The sequence below is a fragment of the Gastrolobium bilobum genome, unplaced genomic scaffold, assembly GCF_033153095.1.
Source record: "Gastrolobium bilobum isolate Gb01-03AN ecotype WA unplaced genomic scaffold, APGP_CSIRO_Gbil_v1 utg2530, whole genome shotgun sequence".
NCBI lineage: Eukaryota > Viridiplantae > Streptophyta > Magnoliopsida > Fabales > Fabaceae > Gastrolobium > Gastrolobium bilobum.
This window is the reverse complement of record NW_026899712.1, coordinates 85,259-113,065: the sequence shown is the minus strand read 5'-3', so window position 1 is coordinate 113,065 and position 27,807 is coordinate 85,259. Positions and strand designations below refer to the sequence as shown.

The following is a 27,807-nucleotide window of genomic DNA, read 5'->3' as shown; positions in this document are numbered from 1 at the left end:
TTTTAATTCCCAATAAATCTCAACCGTTGGATGCACGTAAATCAATGGTTAAGATTTGATGTAAGATTTATTATTCTTACACCGGTGTAAGTTGATTCTATCCCTATATATATATAGAGAGAGAGAGAGAGAGAGGAATTGAATATTTTACATTAGTTTATGAATAAGAAAAACCAGCCCCATATATATATATATATTGAGAGAGGGGTGTTATCCTGCAAAATAAAAAAATACAATGCCATACAATATATTTATGAAATTAACATAATGAAGAATTATTTTTTATTTTAAAAAAAAAACTGGGTATTTACAAGCAGAAAGCCCAGAACAGGGCACCCCACAAAGCCAGGGGAAGAATAAGGGGCGGGAAAAGGGATCTAAAAATCTGCTTTATCTCCAGAGAAAATGTCAACAAATTATACTATGGAAAATTTTGGATAGGCAGAACAGATGAAGGTGAGGGTTGGAGGAAGGAAAAAAAGGAAAACCTATGATATAATACAATAGAGGCAGGACCAATGATGAGATTTCCATAGAAACTGGTCGCTGACCTTGTTACACCATCTAGGTGATAGAAGAATAGCCGAAGCAATAAATGCTATACAGAGAGCTTTACATGAAATAACTCAAAGATCTCTTTTTTCTCGATCCACCTTCTCCATAGAGGTCATTCCATTGGAGTAGTTCATTCATATTTTTTGATTCCGATGACACGCTTGCACATACCTGCATAGACATTCATATATGAAACATTATACATTTACCCTTGCAGGCCACGAAAAGTACTCTATCATGCAATATGCGACCAACATGAAAAATAAACAACTGATTTAGTAATCCTAGAAATTCAGACCCTACAAATGTAGCAGAATGTTCAATTAGGTAATTCCCTCAAATTTAAATACTTCATCAGCCTCTGTTAAGGGAGGGGCTGCATATCCCCTAATTCAGTGTCATTTTCCAGAGCTTCCCTTCACCAAACCCACATCTTATAATTCAGAAGTCATTTAACATTGAATTTCAATTTAATAGCTCATCTTGCGTCTGTTACAACGTATATTTCCCAGAGGATGTTTACGAGACTGAAACCCACAACCACCAGGTCACAATCTTACTGTTGTGCCAAGGCTCACCCTCTATTCGAAAGTGAACATTAAAAAGAAAAACCTTGGAAAACTAAAGGAAAATAACATACCTGCTCGTGTGCATATCTAAAATCCTCCATCTTTAAGGGACGAATATCAGCACTGCTTTCAGCCAATGCTAAGCTTCTCTCCTGAAAGATATTTCATGTCAAACTAAGACATCACCAAGCCCTGAACTATTATGCAAGCACACTGGTGGAACCCATATATTCAACAGCAATTAAACAGAAATAACAAGCAAAATGGAGAAATAACACTGATTGTATTGAAATAAAACAATGACAGATTGCCTACTTACTGATTCAAGTTTAATAGACTCCAACCTATCACACTGTGACAGAGTTACAATGAAATAAAAAGTAAAAACACCAAAGAACTCACTCACTCTCAAGCCAAAATACCTAGGCCAAAGAGATCCCAAGAGATCCTTTCCCAAAACCCAATTCACCAAATACTCAATATCCCCCTATCACACTACACACACTCCTTTTATTCTAACTCAGAACATGCTAGAAGCTTTCCTAATTAACTAACTAACTAACTCAGGCCCATTCTAATTAACTCAGGCCCATCACACACTAACGTGCACAGGTTCATAGATTAATGCCATACATCAGTATACATTTGAATTCATAATTCAAAACGGGGACATCCGCACCACGAGAAGCTGACCTCAAAATGAGCTCGGTGAAATTAAAATATTATAAATTTTCACGTGATAATCTAATATACACTTGTATTAATTAAATGTAATTACCACCGAAATTCTCTTAAAACATAAATACCCTATTGAGTGTTAGAGATGGCAGTACACTTAAACTGCCAAATAGAAAATATTCTCTCATCTCTTCTCTAGGATTTATACTTTTCACATTTCATACTAACTTGAAGATGATACGTTCCCCAACACATCTCTTTCTTTCCCTTTCTCAATCATAGTTATTAATAGCGCCACTTTAGTGCGTTTTCCCGGAGTTGCGGTGCGGCGGCTGGCCGCCCCAAACCGCGCCGCTACAGTAGGCTGAAGTGTGGCGGCTGTTGCGGCCGCTATAGCGGCGAAATAGCGCCTGAATCGCGCAGCTACAGTAACCCTACTAGGAAAACCATCGAGGAAGAAGAACGCAGGGAAGAAGAAAGGTCAGGGACGAACTTTTTTAACTTTTACCCTCTTATCTGATTCATCTAAGGTAAAACTGTAAAAGTAAAAAAGTAAAAGTAATTTTTTTTAAATCTCATACATTTTAAAAGAGGTAAAAGTAAAAAGTAAGTAAAATTTTAAATCTCCTTTATTTTAACAAAGGTAAAACAGTAAAAAATATATTTTACCCTCATTAATCAATTAGACAATCAGTCATGATAGACAATCAGATATGAGTTCAAAACTTAGACAATCAGACACGATAATAGACAATCAGATATGATATCAAAACTGAATCATATTTTTTCTATAAATTAAATCTAAATCATCACATACTCTCAAAAATCGCCCACAATCCTAATTGTTCCATATATTTATGGAGTACAATTTAGTGTATTGTTACAGCGGAGGTTCCTAAACCAAAGAGGAGAGCTGGGGCTCCATCCTGGGCCAAAGATTACATTGTGTAATCGGCCCAACTTGAGAAAGTCCATAGTCATTAGTGTGATAAGTCCAATTGTGTTGCTGTCTGTTAGTGTGGCATTGAGTGTGAGAACCTTTATTGTATTTTTAGCTTACGTGTCTTGTTATGGATTCAGTTACACGGTTGTTAGGAGGTGGCATATAAAGGATATTGAAATGTGTCATTGGGATATTATCGAATTAAATATACCGTTTTTGCTTTTCTTTTCTTTGTTCTTCCATTGTCCATCTTGTTCCTTCTTTGAGATTGCCAATTAGATCCGCTATCCTAACATTGGTGCTTTCATCTCTTCGGAGCTCAACAAGAATTCAACATGCGTGTTCAAGATTTGGCTGATGAATTCGGTTAGTTCCAGATCCGTATCGATCGTAGCTTGGAGGATTTCCAAGCTAGGGTTGAGCAACGGTTTACCGAACATCAGAATCAGTTCATCAATATCAATTTGCAACTCCAGGAAATACATGCAGCAGTGGTAGGTAACAATGTTCATACACATGGTGCACATTCATCGGCTGATAATGATTTGGGTGGAACATCTCAACCACGTTTTGCTCCTGATGATCCTCGCTCACTGATGAAGTCTATTCGCATGGAGTTACCTGTTTTGAATGGCACTAATCCAAATAGCTGGATTTTTCGCGCAGAACTATATTTTGGGTTGCAGCAGGTTCCTGAACCGCTAAAAGTCAGGTTGGCGGGAATGCGCATGGAAGGTTTAGCAGGACCTTGGTTTCAGTGGCTATTCAATAGTGGTTCAATTCAGTCTTGGGAACAACTGAAATTGGCAATTCGCCAGCGTTTTGGAGGAACGACTTACACTGATTTGAAGGGTGTGTTGTCGAAATTGACACATTATGGGAGTTTGAATGATTATATTAGGAATTTTGAGGCCTTGATAAATCAGGTCACTGACTTTTCAGATGACGTTCTGATGAGTTTCTTTGTATCTGGATTGTTACCTGATCTTCGCAGAGCTATTCAACTGCATTCTCCTACGTCTCTTCACCAGGCAATGCAGTTAGCAATCACCTATGATGCCCATTTTGTGGAGCTACGGTCATCGTTTCAATCTCCAGGGAATAAGAAGAGCTTTGTTAAGAGCTCTTATACAGTGGAGCAACCAAAACCACTGACTGCTCTTTTGCCAAGTCAGAAGATTGTTTTACCTGCTTTACCATCTAATGTACCTTTCAAAAAGTTGAGTAATGAAGAGCTGCGCAAAAGGAGGGAATTGAGGCTATGCTATACTTGTGATGAAAAGTGGAATTCTCGTCATAAGTGTCCATCCAAATTGTTTTTAATGGTGGGGGATTTGGAGGACTTTGCTGATGAATCTGATGAACAGATTGTGTGGCAGCCTGAGGTGGAACCAGAAGTAACACATGAAGCTGCCCTACACTCTTTGAAAGGTGATAAGAATCCTCGAGCTCTTCAATTTCGAGTGCAATTCAAGGGACATTTAGTGGCTATCCTTGTTGGCTCAGGTAGCTCCCATAATTTTATCTAGAAAAATTTGTTGGATGCTGTGGGGTTGTCAACTGTGAAGGTTCCTAGGATGCGTGTTTTTCTGGGTAATGGGGAGTTCCTAATATGTGATAGAAAATGCTTGAATGTACTGTTGGAGATTTAGGGATATAAATTCTATGTTGATTTGTGGGTTGTTGAGCTGTCTGGTTTTGAAATCATATTAGGTATTTCTTGGCTGAGTAAATTGGGCAGAGTCATTCATGACTATGCTGAATTATCCATGGAGTTTATGTCAACAGAAGGAAGAGTAATTTTACATGGCGAGTCTATTGGTGGCAGTGAGGAGCTGGTGGATAAACAGTGCTTGTTATTGAAGGGAGAAATGGATACGATGGTGCCTGAGTGTTTACCTGAGTTATGGGAATTGAAACATAAAATTCCTATGGCTATTTGGAATATCTTGGTGCAGTTCCAGCCAGTGTTTCAGTTGCCACAGGGGCTGCCACCTTCCAGGAGCTATGATCATGCCATACATTTAGTAGAAGGAGCACGGCCAGCCAATGTTAGGCCATATAGGTATGCTTATCACCAGAAAGGTGAGATTGAGAAGCAAGTTTCTGAATTGTTGGCTTCTGGTTTCATCAAGGAGAGTATGAGCCCCTTTTCTTCACCAGTATTGTTGGTAAAAAAACATGATAACTCTTGGAGGATGTGCATTGACTATAGGGCTTTGAACAATCTCACAGTCAAGGACCGTTTTCCTATCCCTACAATAGATGAGCTATTGGATGAGCTTAAAGGAGCAAATGTATTCACCAAATTGGATTTGAGGAGTGGATATCATCAAATCTTGTTGATTCCTGAAGATACACCAAAGACTACTTCTAGGACTCATGAGGGGCATTATGAGTTCTTGGTGATGCCTTTTGGCTTAACCAATGCCCCTTCGACCTTCCAGGCAGCCATGAATCACATGTTTAAGCCCTATCTTCGAAAGTTTATCAGTGTTCTTTGATGATATTCTCATCTATAGTGGTTCAATAGAGGAACACTATCATCACCTTATTTTAACCTTGAGTTGCTTGCAGGATAATCTGTTTATGGTGAAGCTTAGCAAATGTTCTTTTGCATTGGCAGAAGTAGAGTATCTAGGCCATTTAGTCTCGGGTGGTGGTGTTAAAGCTGACCCCAAAAAAATTGAAGCCATGCAACAATGGCCACAACCAAAGACCATAAAACAGTTGAGAGCCTTCATTGGTCTTACAGGGTATTACAGAAGGTCCATTCGACACTATGCTACCATAGCTCCACCACTAACTGATATGTTAAAGAAGGATGCATTTTTCTGGACAGAGGAAGCTGCTAAAGCTTTTGCAGATCTGAAAGGAGCAATGTCTGAGACTCCTGTTTTAATCCTCCCTGCTTTCTCTTCACTTTTTGTAGTGGAGACTGATGCTTCAGCTGTGGGAATAAGGGCTGTCCTTCAACAACATAATCATCTTATAGCCTTCTTCAGCAAAAAGCTTGGGCCAAGGTTGAGGGTAGCTTCTACATATGTTAGGGAACTATATGCCTTAACTGAATCGGTGAAGAAGTGGAGGCTGTATTTGCTAGGTTCTAAGTTCATAATTCGCACAGATCATAGGAGCTTAAAGGAATTACTTACACAGACTGTGCAAACCATTGAACAACAAAAATATGCTTGCAAGCTATTGGGTTATGATTTCAGTATTGAATATAAACTAGGTGCAACCAATGTGGTTGCTGATTCCTTATCAAGATGTTTTGAAGAAAAGCAGTCAGGTATGAATTTAGTATTGCTATCAGAAGTTTCTTTTCCATTAATTGATCAGATTAGAGATGAAAATAATTCTGATCCTGAGCCCATGGCCATTCGGGAAAAGTTGCACAAGAATGAGCTGATGAGTTCTGTCATTACTGATAGAGATGGTATTTTATACCATAAGAATCGTTATTTGTTGGGAGCTGCTTCTGCATTGAAGGAACTAATTATGCAGGAGGCACACTCTACTCCCATAGGAGGGCATGCTGGCATTTCCAGAACCTTTCTCAGACTTTCTTCTTCATTTTATTGGAAGGGTATGAGGAAGGATGTTCATGAGTTTGTGGAAAAATGCTCCACTTGCCAGATGATCAAGACCACAACTTCCCCTCCCTTGGGGCTGCTCCAGCCTTTACCCATTCCAGATGGGGTCTTTGAGGATTTGAGTATGGATTTCATAACAGGTTTGCCAATGTCTAAGGGGTTCAATGTTATTTTGGTGGTGGTAGATCGTTTAACCAAATTTGCCCATTTTGGTGCTTTAGCTATACCTTACACTGCAGCAAAGGTGGCTGCATTATTTTGTGATATTGTAATCAAACTACATGGTTTCCCAAAGGCTATAGTTTCTGATAGGGACTCAATTTTTTTGAGTCATTTTTGGACACAACTCTTCAAATTCAGTGGAACAAGTTTGAGGACCAGCACTTCTTACCATCCCCAAAGACTATAGTTTGCCATGATGAAAACCATAAATGGGCATTATACTTAGGTTGGGCAGAATACCATTATAATACTCCTGTTCACTCATCCATTGGGATGACTCCCTTCCAAGCTTTATATGACAAGATTCCATCCATAATCCCTTCTTATATTAAGGGGTCAGTTCGAGTGGAGGCTGTTGATGCAACATTGAGCCACCGTGATGAGCTACTAAGATGTCTTAAGGAGCATTTGAAGAGTGCTCAGAATAGAATGAAGATCCAATCGGACAAGCACAGGAAGGATATCACTTTGTCAGTTGGTGACTTGGTGTTGGTAAAATTGCAACCTTACAGGCAAATCACCTTAGCTCATAGGAAATGCCATAAACTCTCCAAGAAGTATTTTGGTCCTTATGCTATTGTCCGAGTATTGAGTCCTGTGGCCTACCAAGTTGGGTTACCTGACACCCCTCTTTCCACATATCTATACTCAAACCATTCAAGGGTGATGCATCTACCATTGTTGTTCCATTGCCTGAACTTAATAAGGAGAACCATCCTATCCAAGTTCCATTGGCAGCAATGATGTCTCGAATTATACAAGATGCGCAGGGGAATCACAGGCAGTGGTTGATTCAATGGACAAACTCCCTTCCTGAAGATGCTACTTGGGAGTATGAAGAAGACATTCTCATGTTCTATCCGGAGTTCTCCTTGCCAAAGTTGAACCTTGAGGACAAGGTTCCTATTGCAGAAAGGGGCAATGTTACGGCGGAGGTTCCTAAACCAAAGAGGAGAGCTGGGGCTCCATCCTGGGCCAAAGATTACATTGTGTAATCGGCCCAACTTGAGAAGGTCCATAGTCATTAGTGTGATAAGTCCAATTGGGTTGCTGTCTGTTAGTGTGGCATTGAGTGTGAGAACCTTTGTTGTATTTTTAGCTTACGTGTCTTGTTATGGATTTAGTTACACGGTTGTTAGGAGGTGGCATATAAAGGATATTGAAATGTGTTATTGGGATATTATCGAATGAAATATACATTTTTGCTTTTCTTTTCTTTGTTCTTCCATTGTCCATCTTGTTCCTTCTTTGAGATTGCCAATTAGGATCCGCTATCCTAACATGTATCACTTAAGTACACTTTGCTGCACAGTAGCGTTGTAGCGCTACACGCTATAGTGCTATAGCAGTTTGGAGGGTCAGCCGCTACGCGCCGCTATCCGAGATTAATAAGTATGTTCTCAATATTGATTTAACTTTCTTCACCTGTATATAGAATAAACGGATTCTTTCTTCTATTTATTCTAGTAAGACTGTTATTTTTGCTTTTACATAAATTTATTGAAATTATACAATGAGAAGAAACATAAGTTTGACTGGATGATTTTTGTTTAAAATTATAAACAACTTGTAATGCGAATACTTCCAAAATCCAGTTCATAAAATTTTCAAACAATGACATTGTAATGTTAGTTGGGACATTAGCTTGCAAGTTCTGCCTAAGGGCTTCAACACCTGATGAAACATCCATTTCCTATCCCCTTCACCCCCTCCTCCGTCCATGGCCCCCAAGTGGATATCCCTTAGGCACCACTCTAGCTGGGTCAATTGAATCTGAAATATATTGTATATTTAAGTGTGTAAGTCTGTACAAGGAGGCTCTCTATTTATACAGACTAAAAGACCTAACGGAATGACCTAATGGGCCAAGCCCACAATCTAGACTATTCTAATAATAATAAATTAATATTATAAATTAATATTATTTCTAACACTCCCCCTCAAGCTGGTGCGTATATATCAAAAGCTCCCAGCTTGTTACAAATATGATTTATTCGAGGACCTCTAAGAGCTTTAGTGAATACATCCGCAAGTTGATCATTGGAATTGACAAATGCTGTCTCGATCTCCCTTAACTGGATCTTTTCTCTAACAAAATGACAGTCAATTTCTATATGCTTGGTCCTCTCATGATAGACTGGGTTAGAGGATATATGCAAAGCGGCTTGGTTGTCACAAATGAGCTTCATAGGCCTTTGTTCACAGAGATGGAGTTCCTTCAGCAATTGACTTAGCCAGATGAGCTCACAGGTTGCATTTGCCATTGCCCGATATTCTGCCTCCGCACTGGATCTGGCGACCACAGTTTGGTTCTTACTCTTCCAAGAGATCAAATTTTCTCCGAAGAGAACACAATACCCTGAGGTGGATCGTCTATCTGAAGGAGAACCTGCCCAGTCAGCATCTGAATAACTAGAGATCTCTGAACTCCCTTTATTTGTATATAATAAACCTCTTCCTGGCGCCTTTTTAATATATCGGAGAATTCTAATAACTGCATCCCAATGGGAGTCACAGGGAGAATCAAGAAATTGACTTGCAACACTCACTGCGAAGGAGATATCTGGCCTTGTCACAGTAAGATAATTCAATTTTCCAACTAATCGGCGGTAGCGACTAGGATCTGGCAGTGGCTCCCCCTGTCCTGGTAATAACTTAACATTGGGGTCCATAGGTGTATCTATGGGTTTACAGCCTAACATGCCAGTCTCATCTAGGATATCCAGTGCATACTTCCTCTGACAGATGGAAATGCCCCGCCTAGACTGTGCAACTTCGATCCCCAAGAAATATCGAAGTCTGCCAAGATCTTTGGTCTGAAATTGATTGAATAAATGCTCTTTCAACTGATCAATCCCGGTCTGATCACTGCCTGTAATGATAATGTCATCAACATAGACCAGGAGATAAACACACTGGCCAGAAGAGCTATGCCGGTAAAAGACAGAATGATCGGCTTTGCTTCTGATTAAGCCAAAGGATTCAACAACTGAACTAAAGCGGCTAAACCAGGCCCGAGGAGATTGCTTCAGGCCATATAAAGATTTCCGAAGTTTACATATCATTCCAGAACTCTCCCCCTGAGCAACAAAACCTGGTGGTTGCTCCATATAAACTTCCTCCTGCAAGTCACCATGTAGAAAAGCATTCTTAATATCAAGTTGGAGAAGGGGCCAGTGATGAATGGCGGCAAGGGCAAGAAACAGGCAAACAGAAGCCATCTTAGCAACAAGAGAAAAGGTATCCCCATAATCAAGACCAAAGATCTGTGTGTATCCCTTGGCCACTAAGCGAGCTTTAAGGCGATCAACAGTGTCATCAGGACCAACTTTAACTGTGAACACCCATCGACAACCAACAACAGACTTCCCGGGAGGAGCACGAACAAGATCCCAAGTGCCATTGGAGTGAAGTGTCTGCATTTCATCAAGCATCGCCTGGCGCCACCCTGGATGAGATAGTGCTTCACCTGTGGTTTTAGGGATGGAAACAGAAGAGAGACTAGAAACAAAAATAAAATGTTGTGAAGAAAGTCTGTCATAACTCAAGAAAGAATAAAGGGGATGAGGATTTCGAGTGGATCGAATACCTTTCCGAAGGGCAATGAGAGGAGTCTCTGATGGAGGATCCGGAGGAGAAGAGCCGACGGGAAAGGGCGATGAGTCATGAAGAGGCAAAGTCGTAGGAGGTGCAGGCTGACGACGCTGGTATGTGAGGAGAGGACGATCTGCAGGTATGGAGGTAATTGGTTGCTCCTCTGGAATAGGGTCACTTGCAGCTGGTAAAGACAAGTCAAGAAAAGGAACAGGGAGGACCTGATCAACTTGGGACACTGGAGACGGAGTAGAGTGAAAAGGCTGCTGATCAAGGAAAGTGACATCAGCAGAAACGATATAACGCTTGAGATCAAGAGAATAGCAACGATACCCTTTTTGAAAACGTGTATACCCAAGGAAAATAAACTTGAAGGCCTTGGATGTCAACTTGTCTTTACCTGGAGTAAGATCATGAACAAAACAAGTACAGCCAAAAATATGTAAAGGCAGAGGATAAGAAGGTGCTCCGGAAAACAAAATACTGTGGGGAACATCATTATTTAGCACAGAAGAGGGCATGCGGTTGATAAGGAAACATGAGGTGATAATAGCATCTGCCCAAAAATGGAGTGGGACGTTCATATGAATGAGAAGGGTACGTGCAGTTTCAACTAGATGTCTATTTTTACGTTCAGCGACTCCATTTTGTTGTGGAGTGTGGGGACAGGTAGTCTGGTGTATCGTCCCTTGTGTATCCAGAAATTTAGAAAATTCAAGAGACACATACTCTTTTGCATTATCACTGCGCAAGATTTGAATAGAAGCACCAAATTGAGTTTTTATTTCTGCACAAAACTTTTGATAAATTGAAAATAACTCAGAACGATTTTTCATTAAATAAACCCAAGTGCAACGGGAGAAATCATCAATAAAGGTGACAAAATATTGAAAACCCAAAACAGACGTTGTTCGACTCGGACCCCAAATATCAGAATGAACAATAGAAAAAGGAGCATCAGCTCTTTTATTGACTCTATTAGCAAAGGAGGAGCGAGTGTGTTTTCCTTGCTGACAAGAATGACAGTTTAAAGACTTAAGATTGGATAAAAAGGGAACCATATGCTGAAGCTTGGAGAGGTTTGGATGACCCAGACGGCTGTGAATTAGCTCAGGAGACTCTGTGAGAGAACAAGCTACTGGAGAAGGTGGTGCAATCAGATAGTAGAGACCTCGTGACTCAACGCCTGCTCCAATCGTCTTCCCCGAACCCGAATCCTGCATAGAAAAGGATTGTTTAGAGAAGGTAATAGTACATGAAAGAGAATGAATCAACTGGCTAACAGAGATTAAATTAAAAGGAATGCCAGGTATATAATAAACTGAACTCAAAGTTAAAAGAGGAGTTGGTTTGGCTTCCCCAATTCCACGAGCAGGAGCCTTAGTGCCATCAGCAAGAGTGACAGGGGGTAGGTTATTAGAATAAGAAAGTGAAGTGAAGAGATCTTTATTACCACAAATATGATGAGTAGCACCTGAGTCTATTATCCAGGGTCCAAGAGATGATTGATAAAAACAAGCAACATGATTACCAGTGTCTTGAGTAGGATGCAGAGAAGAAACCTTCTTGAGAAGTGCCTCATAGTCGGCACTTGAAAGAGTTACTAATCCAGTTGAAGGTGGCGTAACATCAGTTTGAGCAAAGTTGGCAGTCGGTGGCTTCAAATGAGGGTACCTCCTATAGCAGCGATCTTCAAAATGCCAAGATTCTGGCAATAATTGCAACGAGGCCTTTGTCTGCGGCCACGTCTGCGACCGCGTCCACTGTTCCAATTGGAATCACGGGCCCGAGAAAAGAATGGAGATGGGGTAGTACCAAATATTTGAGCCCTCCATCACAAAATAAAAAGAGATGATCAGAAAATAGAAAAGAACTACAAGAAAGCAAGAAATCGCGCAAAAACGTTGCACAAAAGTGTCCAAACAGCGGGTTTTTCACTGATATCTTTCAAACGGATGGGACCCACAACGAACGGAGACCAGATCTGGAAAGAGGGTGAGGAGGCGAGCAAGATGGTGGTGGTCCGGCCTGGAACGGTGGCCGGACGGTGGCTCACGCGTCGGAACAGTGGTTCGACCGCCGGAGACTTCCACCGGCGCGTGGCGACGCGTGGATGCTCCGATCAACACGCGGCTTGGACAGACAGGGTCGCCTCCCTGAGCCGCTCCTGATCGCGTGGTGGTTGGTCGGAAAAGTCACCGGAAAAGCAGTATGACGGCGGTGAACAGTGGCGGACGGTGGTTTTCTGGCGGTTTCCGGCGATGAACGGAGGCTGACGATCTTTTTCCTGATGATACGAGGTTGAGGACAAAAAATTTGTGACTAAATAAGGGTTAGGTGTGAAAGGATGGTTGCCGGTATGATGCACGGCAGTAAAAAGAAAGGAAAAGATATATATGCGGAAGCAGAGCCCTCAGATCGAGAGCTCTGATACCAAATTGAATCTGAAATATATTGTATATTTAAGTGTGTAAGTTTGTACAAGGAGGCTCTCTATTTATAGAGACTAAAAGACCTAACGGAATGACCTAATGGGCCAAGCCCACAATCTAGACTATTCTAGACTATTCTAATAATAATAAATTAATATTATAAATTAATATTATTTCTAACAGGGTCTAATACCCAAAAAAGAAAAAAATCTCCAAGGCTAAAAATACCATTTTATTTGAAGAAAAGAAAAAACAATGTAGGTGATTTGTACTTTAGGGATGTAACATAAAACTTTCATTATATCTTTATAATGCACCGATCAGCAGTCACAACTCACAGGAGCTTAAACTAATCCAATGCTATTACTAAAGATTTATAGAGGCAAGTCATACAACTGGTTATGAAATAAAGCAATCCCACAGCACAACCAACATAGAACAAGGAAGACAAATAATGGGAATTCAACCAAGAAAACTCTAAATTAAAAACACACACACACAAAACTAACCCTCTTTTCCTTCTCCAAAATCTCTCTTATTGGACAGTGAGCTGCAGTGACACACAGATTCTGCAATCAAAAGATATTAAGAATCAGATGCCACCTTCTCCAGCAACCAAGAATGAAAGTGAAAGATAGAAATACAACCTTTAGGTCACTCCCGGAATATCCATCAGTCATATTTGCTACTGCTTCCAAATCAACATCAGGTGCCAAATCTTCTTTTGCTAAAATGACTCTCAGAATTTTTTCTCTGTTTGTAGCATCTGGCAAATTAACCATCAATCTACGAATTTTTTGAAGAAAGACCATGAATTAGAATAGATCTCACCTGGAAAACATAAAATACGAAATACAAGAAGTTGAAATCAAACATAACATGTATACCTTCGTGGAAGCCTCCTAATAACAGCCTCGTCAAGATCAAAAGGCCGGTTTGTAGCAGCAAGAACAAGTACACGCTCCTTATCTTTTGTACGCAGACCATCCCAATTAACCATAAACTCATTCTTCATTTTACGCATAGCCTCATGCTCACCAGGATTTTCACGTCTCCCCAACATACTATCAACCTGCCACAAGGACCAGAGAGTAAATTAAAACAGATAATTGAAACTAAGAAAATCCATAGTAGCTGCCATAAAAAATAGATGGAGTTTAAATATGTTTACGGCTTTATTTCAGCCATAATTTGATTAGGTGTAAAGAACCAATTCAACCCAAAAGCTTAAGCTTATAAGTGATGGGCCTTCAATGGTTTTATATTTATCCCTTTGGGCTTAAAGCGTGGATATTGCACAGGTTCATTTTCTGGTTCTACTTTGTGCTAACTTAATTCTACTAAAAGTGAGGGCGGTGAGGATCGAACTCATAACACTGTGGTCACAGAGTCTCTGATACCATGATTAAGCAACCAATTCACCCGCTTAAACTGTTAGGTGAGATTACATTAATGGTTTTATAAATCTCTAACATTAGGCCTTTTTCCTTCAAATGTTGATTGAACTTTTTTAGTAAACAGTGCTAGAAAATGATAAATTTGTGAGTTGAATTAATGAACTACCATCGTGCTTGTTTTCCTTAATAAAAGGTCTCGAGTTTGAGTACTAGCAATAGAGAAAAAGGTCTTAGCGCTCAGGAGAGTCATTCCCCATATGAATTTGACGGTGCTCGAACCAGATTAGTCAATTAATTGATAAATCGGTTGAGAAACAAAAAATAAAAAACTACCATTGTAGGAAATAATCACAAAAGCATAACTTAGCAGTTCAGTAAAAAAATCTGCTTAACCTTTGAACTTTTGGTTCAAATCTGTTTGGAATTTATTCCAAATTACAAACCACCAGCTCTTCAACCCAACATACCAGCCCCTTCACAAACCCTGTCAGAGGTACCATTCTCTCTCTCTTTCAGCTTCATAATTCCCTAAGCAGTTTAACCCTTCTTTTAACCCACAATCTATTAAAAAATGCTAACCCAAATTAGCACTTCAAATCCTTCAATTATTGTCCCTATCACATTGCAAGCGATGAATGCCTTCTGCACATCTCTTTAACATCATTGTATAGTTCACAACTTTGCTTTCCCCCATCTGATGCACATACATATCCTCTCAAACCAATCCGGCAACGACTTACCCAAAATGACTTCCTTAATTTCTTCTCTCAATGGTTTGAAAACTCTGGATCCATAGTTGAAATTGACTCTATTTGGATTCGAGATATCTTCGTCATCAGTTTGATTTTCTATTAATGGTTAAGAGTTTAAGTAAGGAAGTAAATGGCCAAGGCCAAGACGACTTGACCTATGCGGAAACTCTTTTGTATAGCCTAGCCTTTACAGTAATTAATACCTCTAATTTGGAAGGCCAAGGCGACTCAAACTGAATTCAGGCCTTTTGAAGAATTTGTGAATTATGCAGACAACAGTTGAATTTCATCAAGTTTGGGAAAACACTTTTTCCCCCAAATTACGAGCCTTGAGCAATTACATTTGTTAATTAATACCAGCAACAATCCTAGTTGCGTGGGAGTTTAGGAATTTAGAATTGGTTTCTGTACCAAGATATATTGAAAGGCAAGCTACCCTCTTTAAATGCAAAATGAAGAAGGCAGTAAAATAAAGGAAAATTGCAAAAAAATGTGCACATCATCTAAACCATTGGTTTCCATGTCACACTTAATGCTACATATGCATGCCATGTCATTATCCACTAGTTACCTAAGCATAACACAACCAACTAACTGGTGAGAATAAACAAAACAAGCCAGCTTCCCATGAAACCCCCCAACTTGATAGGATACAAGTCAAGAAACCCTGCACGCAACCTTATCCTTGCATTTTGGCAGAGTCTGTTTCTTAGATTTGAACCCATGACTTTTCGATCACAAAACGAAAATAAAAATATTCAAACAATGGAAAACAAAACTTCAAAGAAAGATATATTTGGCAAATTATACCAACCTCATCAACAAAAATAACACTTGGAGCGATTTTGCTAGCCAGAGAAAAGACTGCTTTGACATATTTTTCACCTTCACCAAACCACTGTAACAAAAAAAAAAATATCTATCCTGTCACTAAAGCATAAAATGAAAACTAAAGCATAAAATAAAATAGAAAACAAAACAAAAAAGTTTTAATTTGCAACATTAATACCTTTGAAGTAATACTGGACATTGAAATGTTGATGAAATTTGCCCCAGCTTCGGTTGCTACAGCCTTTGCAAGCATTGTTTTTCCCGTACCTGGGGGCCCAAAAAGCAATATTCCCTTGCAAGGCTACACCCAAAGTAATTGCAATGAGGTGCTACACACATGGCATGATCTACTTAAAAAAAGTGTTCCACAAATCATTTTAAGTAACTAAAAAAGAAAATCTTTCCACCTTAGTCAGCTGTCCTTTGCAAAACAATTCAGGCCTCTGAAGAGGAAGCATGACCAATTCCTTCAAGGTGTCCTTCACGTTTTCTAAAGCTCCAATATCATCAAACGTGACCCCAACATCAGTTGGTGGAATAACATCAGCAAGCAATTTTTTCTCAAATTCATTCTCTGTAACCACATCCTGGATAAACAATTCAACAAATATGGGTATTAATCCCATAATTCAAACTGTGACAGTGTAAAGAAACCAGTACTGCAAAATACTACTCCACAAGATAGGGTGAGAAAAGGTATAAGTTTGTAATAGCTTATGTTAAATTACCTTCAGTGATTTTTTTAAGTTTTTGTTCTCATTTTGAATGCCCTGTAGAATGTCAAGCCCGTACTTAATGCTGCACAAAAGAAATGTAAAAAAGGATAAAAATCAAAATTGAAAGTTAGATAACTTAGGTACATTTCATTGCTGAATTGTTTAGGGTTGACATTATGGAAATGACCAACAATGATGAGGAAAACCTTTCTGCAGAAATCACAAGCTTAGAGTCTTTGGTGGAAGCTTCAGAAGAATGCATAAAATGATAACTTATAGCCCAACCAATGATCCTCTCCACACCTATTAAAAGGAGTTGATGGGTTATTATCAGTGATATGGCAGCAAATCTCAACATTTCATTATTAGCACCATACATTATTTTAAAAACATTAAGAAAAAAGAAAAACCAACTTTCAGTAGTTAGGTTTTGATCTTTGATGCAAAGAGTCTCAAGGTCAGGGCAATCCAGTCCAATTCTGTTGAGAACCTGAATAATTAGAAGAATCCCATCAGAAGTTTTACAAATGGCAAGACACAAATAAATTTCAATATTGCATAAACCCGAGTTAAGAGGCATGACAAAATGGAACTCTCGATATTGTTTGACAAATAAACATCAAGCTGATCACTATATTGTTTACAGAAAAAGTTTCCATATCTATGATAGCAGTAATAGACCCCAGTAGATAGGCGACAGCAACCAAAAAACAATGAATATAGATGGCCATGATGGGGTAGACTTGAAAATGCAGGACACAAAAAAGAAATTATCCATGGGCACAAATTTTAAAACGATATTCATAATTGTTGAACCCACTAGAGGAAAATTTTCCAAAGGAAATTAATGTGATACCACAGACTCCAAAGGTACAAAATAACTAATCTCATCCAAGAACAAGCACAAAAATTGACAACATACAAAAAAAGTGTAGCAACAAGAGGAAGCGAAGAATATCATAAGTAAAAATGGAACATAAAAATGATCAGGAGATTTTGCCAGACTCACTAAGCGAATGCTAACAACATTGGACTGAGCTTTCATGGTTTCAACATCACGTTCTAACTGCTGCTTCCAATCAGAAAGTAAAGCCTCGTCCTGTACAAGTTTGGAAGTAAAAAGGATACATGAACTGTAAATAGCAGCAATATACATTGCACAATAAAATTAATCTAACATGATACCTGAGGCAGCTGTATTGTAACTCTGTTTGGGAAAAGGCGACTAAGTTGCTTCATTACTTTGGGGGTTTCCTTGCTCCTATCATGCAGTCTACTTAAGTTATCCTAAACAAAGGACCAAATTGTAGTAGATTGATAATTAATTCCTGAAGGAACCAGATGCAATCAAGCTACAATGTATGTATAATTTATTGACAAATATTTAGAAATCCATCTATCTCAATACCATAAAAAAGTGAGAGTACAGAAAAAGACAAGCACTGTAACTTCCATGCTAAAATAACAACATGCTTTAAATCAAGGTAAGAAGAGCAATGTCAATGATTATTATACCGGAAAAGCAAGATCAAGAAGTGTTGTCTGATGGCTCCCAAACTTTGTAAACAGAAGGCCGCCAGATTGGGTCTGGAAGAAAAAAGATTCACTCATCAAATATAGCAGGAAAAAAATCCCCTAATTATGACTGTATGACATCACTACAATCAAATGCTTGCTAAAGAATATAATAATCGAACAGCACCTTTTCCTTTCGATTGTCCAGCTGGGTATGCGAGCCAATTACCACAACATTCTGTGGCAAGCTTTCAAATTTACTTTTCAAAACTTCTGAGTTCCCAATTATCGCCTTTTCGATATCTTTAATAAACAACACTAGTGCTCCACTTTTGCTCTGATTGGAGGCAACCTATGTACACAACAGCAAAGGGTGCTAAATATACTTTTTCAGGACTAGGGACAACTTTTGGAAAAGTATAGAACTGGGGCCACCTCAAAGATTCCATCAATTGCAACTTTGTCAATTTCATCCCCTCCAGAACCATCTACCCGTAGTAAATGATTTGCTGCAGTAGAAATCATCATTGAATTTTTTATACATTCCAAAATATAGCATACAATATACTAATATGCAGTCAAGGTGACAGAAGCTCAATCAAGTCCAATAAATTACCAGAACAAAAGAATCCGTGATCATCTTCGCAAAGGCCTCCAAGATCATTGCCATCTGGAATTGATTTATCAAACCTAACCCCAATTTTTGAAGATCCATTATCTTCAAAAGCAAGAAGAACTTTTCCCCGGGAGCCATAGCTTGGTCCCCTGACCAATATAGGTGAAGAATAAACTCTTAATTTCCCAGAAGAAAAAAACATTAAACTAAAGTATTAGATATAAAACTTTACTAGAGACAAAAGAGGAAAAGAACAATAAGGGGAAGAATAAGATATCCACCGAAACAGAATATTAAAAAACACGAAATGAAAAATATAGATAATTAAATAAAGAAACAGTAATTACCAAAAAATAAAATAAATAAACAGCAAAGCTGTCCAGTCTCTCTGTATAATAGAAATTGAAACTCTCTTGAAACAGCCACGAACAATGGACCAGAGAGATGATATAAACAAAATTCAAGCCCAAAGTATATCTAGAGCTTCAATGATATGCATTCAGCTAAAATTACATACAGGAAAATTGAAAAAATAAAAATAAATGACAAAACATCTGAGCTGAACTAAGACAAACTGCTTCAAAGTAAGTATATCAAAAGTGATAATCTCTGCAAATGAGGACACTTCTGTCACTAAAATCTAATTACTCTTTATGAAAAATTCACCATGCTTTTTAAAGTCAAATTAGAAGTATTTTCATGCATATCCTCCTCAACAAAAAAAAAAAAAAAACTACAAAATACATCTCTACAAGATCAGATCAACCTCTACTACTCGTACAGTGAAAAAATTATGAAATATAATTCTTCTATAACAGAAATTACCTTGAAGGATAATTTTGTAGCGAGGAGACAGCAGAAGGAAAGTTGCCAATAAATTTTACTCGATCACCTGCAAATAATGTAAGCATCATTTCATTAAAGCCTTCAAAATTCCACCTAGCATATATAATAAAACAAGACAATAGGAAGTAAATTTGCAGATAGGGGTTCATTTGTTAGGAGATAACAATATACCTGTTTTAAGAGTAGTTCCATTTGATGACGCAGTAGAAACCTCTTGCTTTAGCATAGCCTGAGAACTTAATGTGGACCCACCAATAATTTCAGCATCAACACTAGAAGCTGGTTTCTTTTGCTGTAATGTGGTAGCCTGGTTACTTCTCTTAGCAAACACAGATAGTTTTTCTGCCCTTAAACTTTCTTTAGCAGAATCAACTTCCTTTAATGGTGTTCCCTAAAAAACCAATTACACAATAAAAACCAATTATATGTGTATGTTAATGTTGATTTAGCCAAAAACCATCCGAACAGAAGCAAGCAGATAATGCTAGGAAAGATCATGAAGCAGGAAAGTTATGAAATTCCAAGACTAGTAAGATATAATCCTATGAAATCTCTATAAATATAATAAAAGAAGAACATCTTAGACAGCATACACCGGGCAGTGAAAGCGAATCCACAATTAGTAGCCTGGCACCAAAATGCTTCACAAGTGCCTTGGACAAAGTCTCCTGATATATTTCCGAACCTACACAATAATCATAGAGAATGTTTTCATTTCTCCATTACAAAATGAGGAAAATAAAAGCATAAAGAAGAATGATGGAACTACCTGCAGGACCAGATAGCAATATCCGTGGGGACACTGATGACAGGTTTGAAGCATATTTTCCAAAGCCATTGCACTTCAAATGAATATATGTAGAAGCAATCAAAACATTCTTTGTTGCATCACTGTAAATTTATCAAATCACAGTTCAAATTGTGAATTGCCAAGCTAATTTTTCAATCATGAATGTAAATCATATCGAATTATAAGATTCAGAGGAAAAATAAAAAAATAGCTTGAAATATATCACATAAATGATTATAATGCTCAATGTAATAATTTTAAACTCAGCATTAGGAGTTAAGAAAACAGAACCATGAGTCATAACTAAGTCACAGAATAACATCATGAAGCTTATGTTTTAGAAGAACGAAAACAAAGAAATTAATAGCCAAATAAGATGCATATGGAGTGAGTGAGTGTCTGTGGGAAGCTTTAGAAGAAAGAAACAGAATAATGGATAGCCAAATACGATGCATTCAATGGCATTCCTTTGATTCTTTTTTATTTAACAACTTAAGCTTATTTGACTATTCGATTTCTCTTATAAGAATTGATGACATAAAAGCAAAAATAAAATAAAATAAGAAGTCACTAAATCATGCGATTCATATCAGTGATACAGAAGCAGACCAATTTATGCATGATTCAAAGCGATTTCCTATTCATCATATGATATGAATTGCTTGCTTGGCAAATCATATCGAATTGTGTGGGGCAAATCATATCGAATTGTGTGGAGCAAATAGCAAATCCTGCAATTCTAATAAGTATGCATTGTAATTTTTTTCTATCTCAAAGTTGTAACTACAAGCAATTCAACCCAATAATATACATAGTAACTGTAACGCCTGGCAACTTGCAAGGATCAACGACTGTCCCCACACACTAACACGAGACTTTTCGCATGCTTTGTCCTCACTCGCACACTTCCCAGGAGGTCACCCATCCCAGAATTGCTCCAAGTCAAGCACGCTTAACTATGGAGTTCTTCCGTTCCGGGCTACCGAAAAGTATATGCATCTTGTTAGTATAGGTAGTACCAATTAATTCTTATACGTTATTCCCAACTGTACCGTCCCATACCAGCACAATCTCTGGAATCCCTCTCTTTCGGGTGTTGATTCGATTTATTCATGTACCCCCGTCCCTAGAAACCTGCCAGGAGCCGCTCCTTGTTTGTGCCCTTTCGCACCATGCCCTTTCGCACCGGCGATCACTCCTCGCCCTCGTCAGCGCCCGGGATATTACAGTAACCGGTGGTAATGTAAATAAGTGTCTAGGTTCATTGTATCAATAATGTTTAGATTCATTGTATAAGAGAACCAAATATTGTATTTCTCCGGCAACCTTCAGTACTTAACGAGCCAACGTCTTTTTCGACTGATGACCCCTTTACTTGTTAGTCTTAGGAAGCTAGACCATTCCTCATTGGTCCCACCATTATTGGCAGCATTATGCACCAATGACATCCTACTGCTCCTCCATGCGCTATTGCTCCCATCCTAGTAGGCCCTTCATGACAGCCCTTCTCACATTTGCCAATATTGTCCAGACATTTCTGCTAGAACTACTTGCATCTTCTAAACACCCAAAACCACCTCCTACTACCTATGCTGACTTTTGAAATTCCTTCTAAACGCCTACAACTCCATTGCCTCTGTTGCACACCCGGGTAATTCCTTTGCTTTTCTCTCTCAATCATCACCTATGGGTCCTCGGTTCCTAAAATCTAGGGCCACTAATCACATATCTGGTAATAAAACTCTTCTACAAACTCTACCTCGGGTTGTTTACCCGTCGTCAGCTAATGGTTTTAAAACACAATCCAATGGGGTTGGTACTACCCACCCCTCCTTTCACTTCCTGTTGATTTCATTCTTCTCCATTGAATTTGCTATCCAGTACTTTGACTGCGTTGTATCATTCAATAAAGATTCTGACATTTTGTAGGACCAGAGTTTGAGAGAGTGTATTGGCGTCGGATGTGAGTCTCATGGCCCATACCAACTCTTCCTTCATGGTCATGTTCCCATTCATTTTTTGGGAGATCTTGTCCTTAGTGCTTGCTACCTCATTAACCACATGCCCTCCTCTATCCTAGATCACCAAATACCTAACTCTGTTGATTATGAAACAACCTTTGCATTCCCTACAACCTTGTTCATTCGACTCTAATTGTTTCGTCCATAGTCTTACTCTAGGTCTTCATACTCTCTCGGCTAAATCCCTTAAGTGTGTATTCTAAGACTACACTAATTCTCAAAAGGGCTACTAGAGTTTCTCCCCTGATTTATGATGTTGCATTATTTTAGCCTATCTCCTTTTCATGTCTCCCTCATTGGCCCTAAAGCATGTCTCTGAGGTATTACCCCTACCATCCGTGTCCATTCCTCATCCTACCTTAGTCAATGTTCCTCCAACTTTGTCATGCCCTATTGAGGGTCCCTACACCATTACTCATCTGTTATAGGTCTATCGACATTGACAACCAATTCCTCGGCCTCAAGAACCACCTCCTGCTCCAAAACTACCACCTATCACTGATGAGGCCCTGCAAACTCTCAATCGGATCCAACTTCTTTTCTAACTTGAACATTCCCTTCCCATTGCTGTAAAAAAAGATAAACACTTAACTTATAACTCTTCTCCTCATAATGTGTCACATTGAGTTATCATCGCAATTTTTCTTCCCATTATACTAGTCCTCCTTCCTTGTATTTTGTTTCTATTTCACAATACATAGGTAAGCATTACCCTATCTAAGGTGGATACAGACCATGAATAATGATAATGGCACCTTGAGAACCGGTTTTCTCTTTCTCCTGAGAAGTTTGTTGTTGGTGGATTTTTTTTTTGTTAAGGTCGGCTTGGATGGCAAGATTGATTGCCTCAAGAATCTTTGGGTGGCTAAAGGGTATATCTAGATTTTTGGCTCGTATTATAGAGACACATTCTCACCGTGGTAGAAATGGCTTTTGTTTGCTTATTTCTATCTATGGTTGCTATTTATCACTAGTCATTGAGTTAGATATCAATAAAGCTTTTCTACATGGTGATCTCCTGGAAAAAGTTTATACGGAGAAACCCCTGAGGCCTAGGATTTGTTGACCGAAGGAGTCTAATGACATGGTCTGTCGTCTTCACAAATATTGGCAAGTCTAAAACAATCTCCTTAGGCTTGGTTTGACCGATTTAGTATTATAGTTCAGCAATTTGGTATAACAGCGAGTGAACACCATGGCATCATTAAGATAAAACAATATCTTGCTCATCAATTGTAGACAAAAGACTTTGGTAAACTTCAATACTTTTGGGAATAGAGATGGCACAATCCAAGGATAGAATCATAATTTTACCACAAAAATATGCCATGGACATTCTCGAGGAAACTACTATGTTAAATATGTTAAAAGCAAAGCTGGTTAACACTATTATGGATCCAAACACTAAACTACCAAATCAAGGAAAGCCACTTTTGAAACAAAGAAAATATAGAAGATTAATAGGAAAAATAAGCTAGTCCATAGTTACAAGTACATATATCTTATTCGCAATCAATGTGGTAAGTTAGTTCGTCAATTTACTTTGAGATGGACATTAGGATGTGGTGATTTGTATCTTAAAATATGTCAAAGGAGCTCCACAACAAGGCCTTGTGTATAAAGATAAAGGTTACACTCAGATTGTTAAATACACAGGCTGGCAGGATATGCTCTCCTATAGATAGAAGGTCCACTTATGGGTATATATTATTCATTGGAGATAATTAAATATCTTGGAAAAGTAAGAAACAAAATGAGATTGCATGATCAAGTATCAGAGCAGATTGCTGATCCATAGCCTCAATCATACAAACTCATTTGACAAAAACAATTGCTCAGAGTGCTCCAATTTGGAGAGGTTACACAACTGACAACAGTTTGTGATAACAAGGCTGCATTGCACATAGCTTCAATCCAGTTTTAATGAGGGGACCAAACATATTAAGATTGATTGTCACTTCATTAAAAAGAAAATATTATCCAAAAACATCATCACCAGCTTTGTCCACTCAAATGATCAAATAGCATAGATATATTCTCTAAGGCTTTAAAAAGTACACGGTTAGTTGTATATGTATTGGTAATGTAAATAGCGTCTAGGTTACTTGTGTAAGTAAGATTCATCGTATAGGCTAACCAAATCATTCAGGATATTTAATATCTTTGTAATTATTATTTTTCAACTATATAATTCAATCTCCACTATGTAGCCCAACAAATGGTTTCTATGGTATGTCTTTTGTATTCTCTTCATCTTAACCGCAACAAAGAATAATAATGTAGTAGCAATAGCTTAAATCTAACTGTGACCACAGTAGAGGTACTATATAGTTAAGGTAGCATAGTTAGAAAATTTAAAAAAGTGAAAAATTAAAACTAATTATTTGCACCTTAGATAATATGGAAAACTTTCAAATGAGACATCGATACTATCAGCATGGAGAATTCTCTGTTCTAGACTTTCTTTAAATGCTTGGCGCTTGGTCGATGCCAATACTATTGAGGTATCAACATCTTTAAGGAGTTCTCTTAATTCTCTTCGCTCTTCCAATATCTTGGAAATGCTACCACTTAAATCGAATTCAGGACATGAGCCAGCAAGCATGCGCAGTAATGGTCTCAATTCATAGGTAGCAGAAGTCATCTTTCCAATATCTGCATCGACATTGGCATCAACTTCCATGGTGTCAAGGCTAGGATTTTCATCAACATTGGTAGAGGATGCAAGGACAGTTTTTTCAGCAGAAAAAACTCCAGCCAGTTCATCATTATTGGTGGTATCTTTCATTTCATTGTCTGGAATATCATCTCCATGGCCAAAAGGTACTGATGAAACATCAGTGTTCTGTTGCACATTCTTGCCAGTTTTAGCAGGAGGTGGAAGGAGCAATAACTCTTTATGAAGATTAGATAAAGAGGCCAAAATTGATGCTCCTGTGACAGTTGAAGGGTCTCCAGATCTAGCTTCAACTTGCATTCCATTTATTCGAGAATTCTGGGCTTCTAAAATACTCAAAGAAGACGATATACCAGCAGTAGTAATATTACTACTTGTGAGCTGCTGAAAGATCTAATTCCACATTAAGGAACCCAATAAATATCAATAAAAGAGATTTAAAAATGAAAAAAAAAAAATAGCAGTCTATGATGTAAATACATAGAATACATGACTAACTAGTTTCCCCGTAAAAGTGAGCCCATACACATGCAAAGAAAGAATAAAGTAGCAAAACTAGAAGATGAAAGGGATAAATTCTTCCTAGAGAACCATATGTGAAGGATACATAAGCATGCTTGCCAGAAGAACCAAAGACCACCTCATCACCTCCACTTAAAATTTGACGGGCTTTCTTTCGGTAAGTTTTGCCATTAACTTGAACAGCACCTTTAACCCCTGTGATTTCCAGTAATGCAACAGACGAGCCTCCACGCTGTGAAGAGTTCAAATAACAACTGTGGTCAGTAATCTAAAAAAATAGAAATGCTTAACATTAATTTTCTTCAGTTGGAACAATTTTAGGAACCATTTACCATAAGTGAAAAAAATTCATTCTTTACATCAATATGACTTATTTGTCATAATAAAACTGTAATGCAGAGGAACCCTTAGTTATACAGCTGGTTGTTTTAAGTTTAAAAAGATAAAAGAGGAAAATCTACCTCTATGTGGCTCAACTTGCACAAAACATTACCAACAGTAGGATCTTTAAGCCATAAATTACACTGACGACCTTGACCAACAGTGAAGATAGGATCACATATGGGCAGGTGAGGATTCTGGAGAAGCATGAATAACAAAAAGATTAATTCCAAACCTACAACAGTACAATCCGAAATGGAAGAGTTAATGAGAAGACAGAAGCATAAATCAGCTGAAAGTTCTCCCCATTTTAAGCCTATTACAAATAGATCATTCTTCAAAGTATATGCTATAGTGTCAATGTTACTCATATCTATCATCAATTTTTTTTTCTTTGCATTGAAATCAAAGACAATATTTGTTTTCACCAAGCAACACCAAACTTTCTGCACATAGTCAATAATGCATCCTATAATCTGAAATAGTAATTATGTGTGATATAGCATAAAACAGGATCTCTTGTTGGCAATGCACAATAAGAAATTCGAATTTCGTAAGGTTACAAAATTTAACCCCAAAAATATAAAAGGATATCAAGACAGAGACTGCTTTGTCACTTTCTTAATTTATGCTAATCAGATCCTACCAATTTGCTTCACCTACATGGTTTTTTTTTAACAGCAATGTAACGTTAAGCTGCAAACAGATGTACTAATTCAATTAATTAGCTCTCACTATTCCACAAGAGTAAAGGACCAAAACAACTAAGGCCCGGCATTCCAATCTTATAACTTAGGTGTGCTTACACTGACCTCCCTTGAAGCTAGCTAATGCTTATAACACCCAAAACGCCTCTTGTTAGGGAAATTAAACCTGCATCCCCTACTTTATGTATTGTTCTTGCACACGACACTATTATTTTTCTGAGAAATTACACCAGCATGCCTTACTTTACATAGGCTTCCTAGTTCCTACACCATTTTCACTTTTAAATAGCAAATTAACAAAGTAAGGGAGATAGGTGTAATTTTTCAAACAAGAGGTGCGTTAGTGTAATAAACGAAAACATCAAGTTATAATTAACCAGCACTCAGACAATGTAACATGAAAGATTTATGAAATTTGATTCAGCTTGAAGAATTTCAGAGCCATGTATCTATAAACAAAAACAAGCATGAAAATACTCAAACTAAGAGTAAAAGCAAACCTGAGAACACTGAGAGAGGAGCTTTCCCCACGCAGCCTTGGGGCTGAATTTCGTAGGGCGCTTCTTCGACCGACCAGGCGGCGGCGCTGCCACTGCGGCGGTCATGTTTGATTTCTCCGAGGTTTCACCTGATGTCGCCACAAATTCATAAATCCAACCAATCCAAAAACCACATGCATGAACAGAGTCAACAACCCCATACAACAAATGATGAAAAGCACATAAAAAAAGGTTGTAACTTCCACACCTAGACACTGAGGGGACACCAAAGCCTCATCTTCGACGGGCACAGAAGGAGACTTATCGGGTAACATCGCATCACAAACATCCACAGTCTTCAACGACGCCGTATCTGGCAGATCAGAGGGTCGTATCTCCGGTTCCCCAGATTCATTTCCGGTTCCAGATTCGTTGACCGGAGCGATAATTCCCGGCGAGGGCTGGGTTGCGGATGTGGCATCCTCCGACACCTAGGACATCACAAACAATTCGATCAACACCCATCACGAATTGAGACCAAAATCGCATACCCAGATGATGAATAGGGTAATTTTCATCCAATAAAAGAGGTGGGGAGCAGAGAAAGGTGGTAAAGATGATACCTTGGATCGTTTGGCGTTGGAAGTAGAAGGCGAAGAGAGAGAGCGCTTGGAAGAAGAGGAGCTGCTTCTGGTTTCAACCATGATGATTGTGGAGGGCTCTGGGTCCTGTCTCTCCGCGCGAAGAGAAAGAGAGATGAGAGAGATTATGACTGAGAATGATTGAGAGAAATCATGTAAATGTTATCAAGGTTTGTGCGTTGCTGTTTTTATGTTGGGGAGAATAAACGAAAAATGCATGAATACAAAAATTTGAATAATAATATTCATTAATTTTATGATGGTGGTTTTTAACTTTTTTATTAACTAGTGCATATTAGTGTGATGCACTTTCGAGTTCACACCAAA

The 27,807-nt window shown here is 38.4% G+C and overlaps 1 protein-coding gene across 1 annotated transcript; it reads right to left on the bottom strand.

The window, feature by feature from the left end:
• Positions 1-217: 217 nt before the first annotated feature.
• On the bottom strand, positions 218-27,620 carry LOC133292819 (uncharacterized). Its single transcript, XM_061491268.1, has 27 exons — positions 27,463-27,620; positions 27,108-27,330; positions 26,861-26,988; positions 25,734-25,850; positions 25,358-25,504; positions 24,464-25,143; positions 20,032-20,153; positions 19,856-19,947; positions 19,434-19,653; positions 19,242-19,308; positions 18,417-18,565; positions 18,236-18,309; positions 17,988-18,152; positions 17,801-17,872; positions 17,471-17,572; positions 17,295-17,384; positions 16,700-16,775; positions 16,492-16,588; positions 16,298-16,367; positions 15,977-16,156; positions 15,748-15,870; positions 15,553-15,636; positions 13,477-13,661; positions 13,237-13,375; positions 13,099-13,158; positions 1,196-1,276; positions 218-726 (listed from the first exon to the last, which is right to left on the bottom strand). Exons 1-27 carry the CDS (start codon positions 27,541-27,543, stop codon positions 613-615), a joined length of 3,738 nt encoding a protein of 1,245 aa, XP_061347252.1. The 5' UTR covers positions 27,544-27,620; the 3' UTR covers positions 218-612.
• Positions 27,621-27,807: the final 187 nt, after the last annotated feature.